Below are 12,900 nucleotides of genomic sequence, written 5' to 3'. Positions count from 1 at the left end.
AGGCTATAAAGGTAGAAACGAGACAGAGATAGAGACTCAGAGACCCCGGCCGGGAGGGAGGGAGACAGGAGGTGCAGAAAACCCCAGAGAAAGATGGGCAGAGAATAAGCGTGGCTTAGTGGAAAGAGCCCGGGCTTGAGAGTCAGAGATCGTGGGTTCTAATCCCGCTCTGCCACTTATCAGTTGGCAAGTCACTTCACTTCTCTGTGCCTCAGTTCCCTCATCTGTAAAATGGGGACTAAGACTGTGAGCCCCACGTGGGACAACCTGATCACCTTGTATCCTCCCCGGCGCTTAGAACAGTGCTTGGAACATAATAAGCGTTTAACAAATATCAGCATTATTACTGACCACCCGGCTCCGGCCACTCCACTATCCGGCGGGTGGGGCACCCGTGTTATACAAGGGGGGATTGCTGGGGTGGCCAGCGGGTCTCCTCTTCTTCCTCTTCACCGAGTTACCGCGCGGTTCCAGCCCCAGCGATCGTCTCTGAGGGTGGTGAGTCTCCCCCGACCCTCCCACCCCCCGTCGGATCCCGCCGGGCAGCGCTTTCCAGGACGCCGGGGTTCCTGCAGGACCCTCGGTGCTCCAATGCCCGCCCTACTCCCGGGCAGCCTCGCCCTTCTCTGCTGAACCTCACCGTCGGCAGGGATCGCGTTTCCCAACTCTCCCGAGCGCCTACTACAGTGTTCCACACACAGCAAGTGTTCGATGAACACCACTGATTGATTGGGATAGAGCACGGGCCTGGGAGTCAGAAGGTCACGGATTCTAATCCCGGATCCACCACATGCCTGCTGTGTGACTTCGGGCAAGTCACGTCTTCTTTGGGCCTCAGTTACCTCATCTGGAAAATGGGGATTAAGACTGTGAGCCCCATGAGGGACATGGACCGTGTCCAACCTGATTAACTTGTATCCACCCCAACGCTTAGAACAGTGCAAGGCACAAAGTAAGCGCTTAACAAGTGCCATGATAATAACAATAATAATTATTGAACCCGCGGATCCGTTACAGCGCCAGGCCCGGCGGTTCGGTTGAAAGGGCCGGATTCAAAACTGGAAAATTAATCAACTCTTTGTCTCTCTCGAGAGTGACGACCCCCGCGGTGAAGCGCTTAATACAGTGCTCTGCACACAGTAAGCGCTCAATAAATGCGATTGAATGAATGAATGAACATTCGTGTCACTGATTACAGTTTTGGCGATCGGGCACCGGGATTCCTTTCAACAAGGTTTTTCGGCACTTCCCTCCTCCTAGACGTCTCCCGCCAGTTTCCCTCCCGAGCTGGGGGCGTCCTTAACAGTTTAACTGGAGCCACTTGCTAGTATTTTTCTTTTGCATTCATTATCACCATCATCTAGCCTTTAAATACTAGTTATGACTCGAAGTTGCTTTTATTAACATTCATTTTCTCAAGAGAAATAAATAGCTGATTAGAGCCCAACAGGGCCTGTGTCACGGCAAACAACGTCCTGGTGAATAACCGGATCTACCGTGTCCATCCCTGGACCTCAGGACGCCCGTTTTCATAACCGTTGGGATTCTTGTAAACTATCTCCAGCGCGGCCCGCATCGAGAATGCCTGTTTACTTGTATTGGTGTCTGTCTCCCCCCAACCCCCATACTGTGAGCCCGTAGTGGGCAGGGATTGTCTCTCTTTATTGTCGTATTGTACTTTCCAAGCGCTTAGAACAGTGCTCTGAATATAGTAAGCGCTCAATAAGTACGATTGAATGAATGAATTCGTTCCCAGAATAATCCATCTAACGCAATACTATTTGCCGCTAGTTCCCCCGCCACTCATCTGTAGCATAGGCCCGCTGCTCGGAGCTCAATATAAGCCGCTGATTGATGGATCGATCGAAATGCGGGACCGGCATTAGGAAGGCCTGCTGGAATTAGCGTTCATTAGGGACCAACCGACACCTGACACAGACCAGAGGCCCTCAGCCCTAGGCAATTAGAAAGGGCGCGGAGGAGAAGGGGAACCGAGGGGCGGAGAAAGGCGAGAAGCCCAAATTCGCCTACCGCGTGGGCCCGCTCTCCTTCCCCCGGGGCCTTGGAAAGTCCAGCCCGGCCGCCGCGTAAAGCAGGGGTCACCGCGCCGGTCCTTCTGCCCGGGCCCGGCAAGGTCCTGGGTCGGGGTTGGGGGGGGTCCCCGGGGAGGTCGCTCCCGGCCTCGGTTCGGCCTCCGTTGGGCTTCCGAGAGTCCACCGGGCCCCGTTTCCAGCTGCAGCATCGTCAGCGACGGTAATAAATCCAGGACCGTGGCCGGGCCCAGCTGCTTTCTCACCGCGTTGGCTTCTCTTCGCCCCGGGGCAACCTCGGCCAACGCTGACCCCCTCGGCCGGCGAGCGGGGAGGGAGGTGGGTCGCCAGAGGCCGGGAGGGGTGGGGCTCCGGAGGGATTGTCGGGGTTCGGGGGGACCCGCATTCTCGTTGCCTGCGGTCGGCCTCGCAGACTCTTCTCGGACTTCTCTCGGGGCCAGTGTGGGGGCAGAGACCTCCCCCAACTCCAAGATAAAGTCCCCACCCCCTCCCACACTTCCCAGAAAATGAGCAGAGAGACCCCGGGGTCCTCAGATGGCAGGTCTCCCCCAGACCCCTCAGGGCCCCGGCCACGCGCGTAAATGCCCAGCTGGGCACAATACGACAAGTCCTTAAGGACAGTAAGATTGCACGCAAGGGGAAGCCCCTGGAGATCTTTCCCACGGCCCCCCCGGAGGCAGGGAGGCAGAAGGCCGGGATCCCTGGTGGGGGGCGGGTTGGGGACCCGAACTGCGGAGGGGAGAAGTTTAGAGGCGGAGGGGAGTGGGGGCTGGAGCCGGGACGCCTGGGTCCCGGGGGCCAAAGATGGCGCCTGATTCCCGGGCTGCGAGGAGAGTCGACGTCCGTCGTCTCGGGCCGGGAACGGCGGGAACATCTGCTCGGCGGCGGCGGGAACGCCCGACCCGTCCGTGAAATCAGGCGCGGGGCTGGAGAATGATGTCAGAGCCCCCTTGCCACCCCTCCAGGCGGCCACACCCAGGCCCCCCGTCCGCCTTCCCGCCCCCGACCCCGGCCTGGGCTCACACCGAAGGCGACCGGAGGGACCCGGCGTTCGTCCTGCAGGTGTGGAACTGACGGTTTGGGGAGAGAGGGGGAGGAAAGGCCGGGACCCTCGAGGGTGACTTTGGGGGTAGGAGGTCGGGAGAGGGGGCGGCTACGGGGCAGGGACCGGCCCTGGGAGCCGGTGGGGAACTGGCGGGTGGTTTGGGGAGAGTATTAGGGGCTCAGCTCCTTCGAGGGTCCCAGGTGTCCTGAGCTTCTGGCTCTCCCCCTCCCCCAATCCCAGATCCCACCCCCACAGCCCCCTCTCGGGCCCCGGGAGCAGATGGGGGAATCAGACGGAGCGCTGGGGGCTAAGGGGTAAGGTGACACCAAGACCACGGGGGTGACATCGCCCGGGGGGGGGTACCCCGAGGGCGGCGAGCGGACTAGGAGGAAGGCCCTAAACTCACCCTGGCCGGGTCACCCCACTCAGAGAACCAACAAATCGACAAAATTGGGGGCTCAGCCGGGTGGGTTTCCTTCCAGGATCTGGGCATCGCACCTCCTCAGCCCCTGTGACACCCCCCCCCAAGCTCCTGCCCCCTCCCCTCCACACACCTTCAGAACACAGGTGTTCCAGGCCCAGCAACCCGCTCCCTCCCCCACCCCCCAAGCCCCTATTTTTCACTCGGGTCTCACTTCCCCCAGCCCTTGCTCCTTCCAGGGACTCAAGCGTCTTGCCTCCCAGTCCGACTTTCTTTTCTCCTCTTCCTGAGTGAAGAAAATACTCCATCTGGGGTGACCAATTGTTTACATAACCCGGGGGGGAAGGAACGCAGGCGAAATCGAGAATTTAGCTAAAGGTAATCCCAGGCTTAACACCCCCGGCTATCTGTCAGGGTGTCGGTTTTGGAGGTGGGGGGTTGGCGGTGAAGGGAAGGGGGGGAGGAGAGGCAGACACAGACCCCCGCCAGAGTCAGAGAGATAGGCCAGAGATGTGACCAGTGAGAGTGCTGGGGAGGTCGGGGAGAAAAAGAGACAGAGAGAACCGTACAAAGAGAGACAGGGAGAAAGAGAGGGAGACGGACTGAGGCAGAGAAAGCAGAAGGTCCCAGGGTGGGGAAGCTATGGGGGGGCGGGGGAATCAGAGGCAAGAGGCCTCCGTCCCCAAATCCCTGAGCCCCCCCGGATCAGATCTGGAGGGCCGGTTCCCACGTGGGGCCCTAACTTCTCTCTCCACACCCCTGTCACGGACTGGATTAGCTCATACCGCCCTTTAACCCTCTCCTCTCCTCCTTTCCCGCAGCTCTCACCTGAGGAGAGCAGGCGCTGGGGTGGGGTGCCTGGGTCCCTTCCTGAAGGTTGTACTAGGTGAGATGGGGGAGGAGAGTGGGGGCTAGAGGACTTGGGTTGGGGGATTGCATCTATTTCCCCACCCCCATCCACCACTCCCCTCTTCACCCCTCTTTGAGTTACTTCCTTCTCTGCAGTGGCTGTCTTTTCCTCTTCCCCCCTCCCCGATTCCTTGATCACCTCAACTCCTCAAGAGTCCGTCTCCCTGCCTTTGGCCAGGCCCTGCTCCTCCCCTATAATCTCTCTGGGCTCCCGTGGGTGTCCCCCCCTTTCCCGGTCACTGGCTGAGGGGCTCCCCTAGGTGAACGCTGCCCTTGCTGCAGAGGCCAGAGCTGGAAGCTGCCACGAGAAGCAGCGTGACCTAGTGGATAAATACCGGGCCTGGGAGTCAGAGGACTTGGGTTCTAATCCCGGCTCCACTACTTGTCTGCTATGTGACCTTGGGCAAATCACTTGCAGTTGTCTGTGCCTCAGTTTCCTTATCTGTAAAATGGGGATTAAGACTGCGAGCCCCACTTGGGACAGGGGCTGTGTCCAACCTGATTAGTTTGTATCTACCCCAGTGCTTAGTAATAATAATAATAATGACGGTATTTGTTAAGTTCTAGCACACAATAAGCGTTTAACAAATACCATTAAAGCAAAAAAACTGGTTTGCCTATCCTCCCCTCCTCTCCCTCCTACTAAAATCACCGGTTACGAGCTTGGCCTCCTGCTTCTCCCCGCCCCCTGCCGGCTCTGCAGATCCACGTTGACCCTGACCATCGGAGCTGGCCCTCTCCCCGAATTCCCCGCACCCCCCCCCAACTCTCACACCACAACCCTTCCTGCTCCTTTATCCTCGGCCCTCAACTCCTCGATTCTTTCCAGGAAGCTCCTCGAGGGCAGGAATCGTGTCTTCTCATTCTCCCATATTCTCGCAAGCACGCAGTACAGTGCTCTACATACAGTACATAACGGATTGATTCTCTGACCACCCCCCTCAACACACACACACACACACCTCCTGTCCTGCCTCTGAGCCTTTTCCCATACCCTCCTTTAGGCTGAGCATAACCTTCTTGCCCCATCGGCTGTTTTCCTCCCTCACCAGATCAAGGCCACCACCTTCAGGAAGCATAGGATTTCTGGAAATCCCTCCCCATTGCCTACATACACACGGATGCTCACACACATTCACTCACACCCACACATCCCCAACGCCCTCTTCCCTCCCAGATACCCCTGATCCGATCCATCCTGCAGCAAGAAGTTCGAATCCATTCCAGACAGCAAACTCACTGTGGGCAGAGAATGTGTCTATTTACTGTTATAGTGTACTCTCCCAAGCGCTAATACGGTGCTCTGCCCACAGTAATCGCTCAGTAAATAGGATCGAATGAATGAATGAGCGAACCCACTCTAGCCAGGGTTGTCTGCTCCTAACCCTCCCATCTCTAAAAGTGGAAAGTAGTTCCTGTTGCCCGTCACACGCCAGTGAAACTTCTGACTACGGACTTTTAGACTCCACCCTCTGTCCCGGTCTGTTACATCCTTCGGCTCATTGTCTCTGCTCCCCACCCCCCGAGCCCACCCCCAACTTTCCTTCCTTGGAATTATCAGGTATACCATTCCCGCTGCCTGGCATGCCCTCCCTCCCTAAATCCCTCCTCCTCTTCCTCCCTCTCCTCCCCAACCGCATCCCTCTCTTTCTTCAGACTTCCCATAAAGATCCACCTCCTCCAGGCGGCCTTTCCTGAATTCCCCCTGACTCTGGCCCATCCGGGCTCCCCCCGCCCCCACCTTGCCATCCGTACCTCTGCAATTGTGGGGGTTCAAGGTGTCTCTGGAGTCTGTGACCCAAACTGTCTGTTCTTTCTCTGGCTCCAGGTTCCTGTCACTGGTGCATTCTGTCTGTCCTCTGACTCTGACCTCCTTGGGGCCGCCAGTTCCTCAAGGAAGGGAGTCTGCCTTATTCCTCTCTGCTCAGTCTCTTTCTTGGAGCCTGTCTCCATCTCTGCCCCTTGACTTGCCCCTTGGCTGTGCTTGGACACTGGGGAGTGACGCTGAAGTCCCGCCTCTTCAGAGCACGGGCTTGGGAGTCAGAGGACTTGGGTTCTAATCCTGCCTCCGCCACTCGTGCTGGGTGACCTTGGGCAAGCCACTTAACTTCTCTGTGCCAGTTATCTCCTCTGTAAAATGGGGATGAAGACTGTGAGCCCCACGTGGGACAACCCGATTACCTTCTAGGTACCCTAGAGCTCAGAACAGTGTTTGGCACCTAGTAAGGGCTTAACAAATACCTTCTGTCTACCGCAGCGCTGAGAACAGTGCTTGGCATCTAGTAAGCGCTAAACAAATACCCCGTATCTACCCCAGCGCTTAGGACAGTGCTTGGCACATAGTGAGCGCTTAACAAAACGCCTTGTATCTACCGCAGCGCTTAGAACAGTGCTTGGGACCTAGCGAGCACTTAGCTTGCATCTCTCGCAGAGCTCGGAAAGGTGTTTGGCACATAGTAAGGGCCCCCCAGATGTCATTCTTCTTCGTCGTATGATTATCGTGCCTCTCTCGGGCCCTTCCCCCGTCCCCTCCTGCGAAAGCTCCTCTCCCTGGTTGCCTCCGGTCCGGCCTCCCTCTGCCTGATCGGCGGCGGGCTCTGCGGGCCGGGCCCCTCCTCCCGTCCCGAGGCTGGACAGAGCCGGTGACGGTCGGCCCTGCCTCTTGTCGCCCCCCACCCCCAGGTCCCACCATGTCCGCGGCCTCCGCCCTCGGCCTCCTGCCGCTGCTGCTGCTGCTGCTTTGGGTGCGGCCGGCCCCCGCGGACCCCTGCCACGACGGCCGAGGCCGGCCTCGCTTCTGCCTCCCGCCCCCCATCCGCCTGGCCGGGGCCTCGGGCTCCTGCGGGCCTCGCCCGTCCTGCCCCCCGCCTCCCGGGGCGGCCGGCGGCCGTCCGGCCTGTGGGCGGGGGGCGGAGGGCCCGGTCCCCGCCGCCAACCTCACCCTGGCCCTGGGGGGACCCTTCCTGCTGGCCTCCGTCCGCCTCCGCTTCTGCTCCCCGCGCCCGCCCGTCCCGCTCCTCCTCCTGTCCCTCTCGGGGGACGGCGGCCGGGGCTGGAGACCCTTCGGGGGCGGCCCGGCCCGGGAGGGGGCGGGGGTCGTGGCCTTCCGGGCCCCGCCGGGCTCCCCTGGGGGCCCTCCGGCCACGCACGTGCGGGCCGAGCTGGGCCCGGCCGGGCCGCGGCTGGGCGACATCAGGGTGCGGGGCCGGTGCCAGTGCCACGGGCACGCCGCCCGCTGCGCCGCCCGCGCCCGGCCCCCGCGCTGCCGCTGCCGCCACCACACGGCCGGCCCGGGCTGCCAGGATTGCCGGCCCACCCACCGAGACCGGCCCTGGAGGCCCGCCACGCCTCGACACCCCCACCCCTGCCACCGTGAGTCTGCGGGGCCTGACCTGCCTCTGGAACCACGGGCCCGGGGGGCAGGGGGACAGAGGGGGCGGCCCGTCCCTCCCCACTCCCTTCCATTCTCTCCCTCGGGGTCCCGACCCCTCTCCCCACCAACCCCCCCACCCTCCTTTCCTCCCTCGACCCCCCGGGATGTACCCCCCTCATGCCATCCCATTCTCTCCCTCGGTCCCCCCTCCCCAACCCCCGGGGCTGCATCCCCACCCACTCCATTCCATTCTCTCCCTCGGTCTCCCCCTCCCCAACCCCCGGGACGTACCCCCACCCCACCCTCGCCATTCCATTCTCTCCCTTGGGCTGTAAAAGGTCCTGGGTCTCCGGGAGGGGCTACCTCTGGACCGATGGGCTTTCCAGTCCCTCAGCTCGCCGGTGGTCATCCTCCCATGTTTCTCCATCGTACCTCACCCCAGGGACCACACCCCAGCACCTCCCGTCAGTTGGGCAGTCCTTTCTTGACTTTCACCTCTGGCCTTCCTGCGGCAACTCCGGCCTCCCTCCTCTCGCGGGCCCCAAGGACGGCGGTTCCCTCACTCCCCGGGGCTGTTGTGGCTTGGGAGAGGAGGGAGCAAGTGTGGGGAATTAAGGAGCTGAGGGGAGTGAAAGAGAGGTTGAAAGGGAGGCTGGGGGGAGTGACCGGAGGGAGCCCGAGGGTCAGAGGTCGTTGCCCCCCCACATACTCCTCTCCTGCCCCTGATGATTCCAGCGTGCACCTGTAACCGACACTCCCGCCGCTGCCGCTTCAACGCAGAGGTCTATCACATGTCGGGCAGGAGGAGCGGGGGCGTTTGTCAGCACTGTCGCCACCACACAGCTGGGCGGCACTGCCACTACTGCCAAGCGGGCTACAAGAGGGATCCGGCCCAGCCGATGACCAGCCGCAGAGCCTGTCGAGGTCAGGGGCGGGGGGGCGGGGAAGGCCTGAGATCAGGGCGGGCCTTCTGACCTGGAGCAGCCCGGCCCGGTGCCCGGGGCTGGGAGGAAGAAGCCCTGGGTTCTAGTCCTGGCTCCACCGCTTACCTGCTGTGTGGCCTTGGGAGAATCACAGTCACTCAATTGCCCTTTGACTCGGTTTCCTCCTCGGTGAAACGGGGATTCAGGGCCGATCCTCCCTCTCCCTTAGCCCGTGAGTCCCATGCGGGCCAGGGACCACATCCCATCTGCTTATACTGTTCCTTCCCCAGCGCTTCCCACAGTGTTTGGTGCGGAGTACGCGCTTTCCGCGTACCACAGTCTATTGATGATTAACCCCCCTGTCCCACGCCCCCTCCAGCTTGCCAGTGCCACCCCATCGGGGCCATCGGGGGAGTCTGCAACCAGACCAGCGGTCAGTGTCAGTGCAAGCCGGGGGTGACGGGGCTGACCTGCAGCCGCTGTGCCCAGGGCTACCAGCAGAGCCGCTCTGCCCGGCTGCCCTGTCAGCGTGAGTGCCCGGGGCTCGGAGGGCAGCAAGGGCGGGAAGCTTGAGAGGCCTGCTGGTTCTGATGGCTGGCTCTCTCTTTCTCTCTCTCTGCCTCTGTCTCTCTCAGGGATTCCAGAGATTCTGACAACAACAGTTACCACTCCAGGCGAATACAGCACAGGTATGGGCTGCTTGGGATCCCCTAGGGGGAAGGCTGCTGGCTAGCAGGTAAGATGTTGGCGTTTGTTAAGCGCTTACTTTGCGCAGAGCACTGTTCTAAGCGCTGGGGTAGATACAGGGGAATCAGGTTGTCCCTCGTGAGGCGGTGGGGCTGGTGGCTGGAATCCTGGGCTCCCAAGGGTAATGGGACTTGAGGAAGGGGGAGACATGGGATACTCGGATCCTGAGAAAGCAGGGGGGCTAGGGGAAGGGGAGGGGCGGGAGGAGGGGGAGGCTGGGGAGGGGTAGAAAAAGACGTGGAAGAGTAGGCTCCACCCCTGCAGCTTCCCTTCTCATTCGGTGGTATTTATTGAGCTCATACCGTGTGCAGAGCGGGAGAGTACAGTGAAACAGAATCGATCGATCTCCGTAAGCCCTCAACGAGCTTACAGTCTTTCTCCCCAGATCCTACGTGCCAAAGCCACTGTAATGCCTCCTACACCCGAGTCCACATGAGTCTGCAGAGATACTGTCAGCAAGACTACGGTGAACACCTCCCCACCCCTCCTCATCCCGGGCCCGGGCGTCGGGTTACCACCCCCCCCCACCCGCCCCTTTGCCCTCAGACTCCGCCTCCCCCTCATTCAATCGTAGTTCAGTCAGTTTCTTGAGCGCTTACTGTGTGCAGAGCGCTGTACTAAGCGCTGGGTCTGACAGTCCGCAGCGGAGACAGCCCCCGGCCACCCCGAGAGGCTGCCCGGACCCCCAGGCGCGCAGCGGCGGAGAGCGGCATGCACAGCCGTCCCGTCCCCGCCAGAGGGCGCCCCCCTGACCCCGCCCCCCCCCCCTCCCCCCGGTTCCGCACGCAGTGCTGCGGGCGCGGATCGAGTCTGCCGTTCCGTCCGGGGCCGCCTGGTGGCGCCTGGGAGCCCGGGTGCTGGCCGTCTACAAGCAGCGGCGGGAGGCGGTGCGGCGCGGGGAGCAGGACGCCTGGGTCCCCCGGCGGGACCTGACCTGCGGCTGCCTCCGCCTAAGCCCCGGGGGCACCTACCTGCTGCTGGGCAGCGCGGCGGGCGGGCCGGACCCGTCGCGCCTCGTGCTGGACCGGCACGGGCTGGCGCTGCCCTGGAGGCCGGGCTGGGCGCGGAAACTGCGGCAGCTGCAGCAGGAGGAGCGGCGGGGCGGCTGCCGCCCGGCGGGACCCGGCCGAACCCCGTCCGCCCCTGACCTCTGACCTCGCCCCGACGCCGCCTCCCCGGGCCCGGGGGTGGGGGGGCAATAAAGACGGGGCTTTGGGCGACTCGGCCTTGGCGCCTTCCTTGCTGCAGGGCGGGCGGGAGAGGGGACCCGGGGAAGGGAGCTGGGGTTGGCAGTGCCCAGGGGTCCCTCCGGCCTGGCAGCCCCCTTGCCAGGAGGCGCGGCCGATCACCAACCCCAAGCTCCGGTGACGTTCCTAACTGCGGCTAAGGTGGGGCAGGCCTACAGCCTCCCGCCTTCGCACCTGCCTCGAAGCCCTGCCCCGTGGCCCCGTCCCCTAGCCCTGCCCAAAGCCCTGCCCCCAACAACCCGCTCACACCCCCATCCCCCCCCCAAGCTCTGCCCCTTGGTCCCGCCCCCAAACCCCACCCAGTTGTCCCGCGACCTCACTCCCAAACGGTACCCCAATACTGGCACCACGGCTACCCCTCCAAACCCCACCCCAAGCCCTGACCCCTGGATCTGGGTTGGTGGCGGGGCCATGGGGCGAGGCTGGGGTGGGTTTTGGGGGTGGGGTCTTGGGGCGAGGCTTGGAGCAAGATAATGGGGTCCCACTTGGGGTTCCCCACCTGAGTTGGAAGAAGGAAAGGTATTGAATCCTCATTTTTGCAGATGAGGGAACTGAGGCACAGAGCAGCGACTTACGCAGGAGTCAGAAAGACCTGCGTTCTAATCTTGGCTCTGCCACTTGTCTGCTGCGTGAACTTGAGCAAGTCACTTCACTTCTCTGTGCCTCAGTTTCCTCACCTGTAAAATGGAGATTAAGACTGGGAGCCCCATGTGGGATGTGGATTGGGTCCAACACGATTATCTTGCATCTACCCCAGTACTTAGAACAGCGCATGGCACATAGTAGGTGCTCAAGCGTTTCGTACAGTGCTCTGCACATGGTAATTGCCAATAAATACCACTGATTGATGATAACTGTGGTAACCAGGTGCTTGGAGGAACAGTGAGGCGGTTATAATATCCCTAACCGTTGCCACCAGCAAACGATTGTCAGACACCCACCCTTTTTGAAGCTATTGATATTTTCAGTACACACAACCTTCTGTGGGAACACAGCCAAGTAATTTACCTACGGCCGTGTGAAGATTTTCCTTTAGTTTGTTTTGAACCTGCATCCTTCAAGCCTCAACTGGTACCCTCTTGTCCTGTCGCTGAGGAAATTGTTGACCGATCCCTATTCACCCTACTTTCCACACCCCACTCTGGGGGCTTTGTAAATGTGTAGCAAGATTTGGAGACCCCAGGAACCCGGAAAGGGAGAGGGGGTAGAGATGAGAGGCCCGGATGGAGCGCATGGCAGTCAGATGAGGGGGTGGGGAAGGGGGTGAGGGAAAAGGAAATGGAAGGACAACAGCCATCTGATCCAGCAGGCCTTGGCGGACGGGGAGAAGAGCGTGAGTGAGAGCGGCACTCAGTAAATCACCCTCAGAGTCTCGAGCAGATGTAAGATTGGGGCATTTCAGTCCCATTGGTCCCGGTCGGGATTCGGGCCTTGGTCTGGATTGTTCCCGAAGGGATGTAGGCCTCAGACTGGCGATGCCTATAGGGTTGTTGAGTGTGGCTCTGTGTCTTTTGTTTCCTGAAGTCAAGATGGCGTCAGCCTGGAACCCGGACCCGAGGGCCCGACCGGGAAGCTGGGCGTCGGGCGGCAGGGATGGTGCCTTCGGCTGCCTGGGCTGGGCTGGGGAGATGAAAGGGGCTAGGGGCCCCGGTGGAGGGGGCGGAGGGGGTGGCGGGACATGTGTTCCCTGTGACCCCAACCTTGTTCCCAGCGCCCGCGACCAATCGCCGTGAAATCAGCATCTGGGGCCCCAGCCGCTGCCTTCCCCCCTCCTCTCCCCGGCCAGGCGCCCCCAGCCCTCTTCATCTCCAGCCCCTGCACACTGGCACACATTCCCCACCTGCTCCCGCTGCCACCTTGGCCCAGGATCTTGCCTTCCGGCTCTCCGGGCCCTGGGGGAGGAGTCCTGGGGGGAGGGGGGTTCCCGGGACTCCCCCCAACCCGAGCAGAATCCAAGGAGTTCCACTCTCCCTAGACCCCTTTCTCCCCCGCCCCCCAGCTACTCTTTGGGGGTGTCTCCCCCTCTGCCTGTCTCTCTGTGTCTCTCACATCTCTCTGTCTCTGTGTCTCTCTCCATCTCTGCCTCTCGCCAACTCCTGGCTCGCTGCTGCCCTCCGGTGGCCACTTGGGCGTACGCCACCCAGGGCCTTTCCCCCCGAATCCGGGCGCTCCCAAGCCCCAATT

The 12,900-nt window shown here is 61.5% G+C and overlaps 1 protein-coding gene across 1 annotated transcript; it reads left to right on the top strand.

The window, feature by feature from the left end:
• The first annotated feature begins 7,116 nt into the window (after positions 1-7,116).
• NTN5 (netrin 5) lies at positions 7,117-10,642 on the top strand. Its single transcript, XM_029072889.2, has 6 exons — positions 7,117-7,798; positions 8,535-8,723; positions 9,102-9,251; positions 9,358-9,411; positions 9,855-9,935; positions 10,259-10,642. The coding sequence occupies exons 1-6, from the start codon at positions 7,117-7,119 to the stop codon at positions 10,621-10,623; spliced, it is 1,521 nt and encodes a 506-aa protein (XP_028928722.1). The 3' UTR covers positions 10,624-10,642.
• Positions 10,643-12,900: the final 2,258 nt, after the last annotated feature.

The sequence above is a fragment of the Ornithorhynchus anatinus genome, chromosome 10 (genome assembly GCF_004115215.2).
Source record: "Ornithorhynchus anatinus isolate Pmale09 chromosome 10, mOrnAna1.pri.v4, whole genome shotgun sequence".
Taxonomy (NCBI): Eukaryota; Metazoa; Chordata; class Mammalia; order Monotremata; family Ornithorhynchidae; genus Ornithorhynchus; species Ornithorhynchus anatinus.
This window is presented reverse-complemented; position numbering and strand designations above follow the sequence as displayed.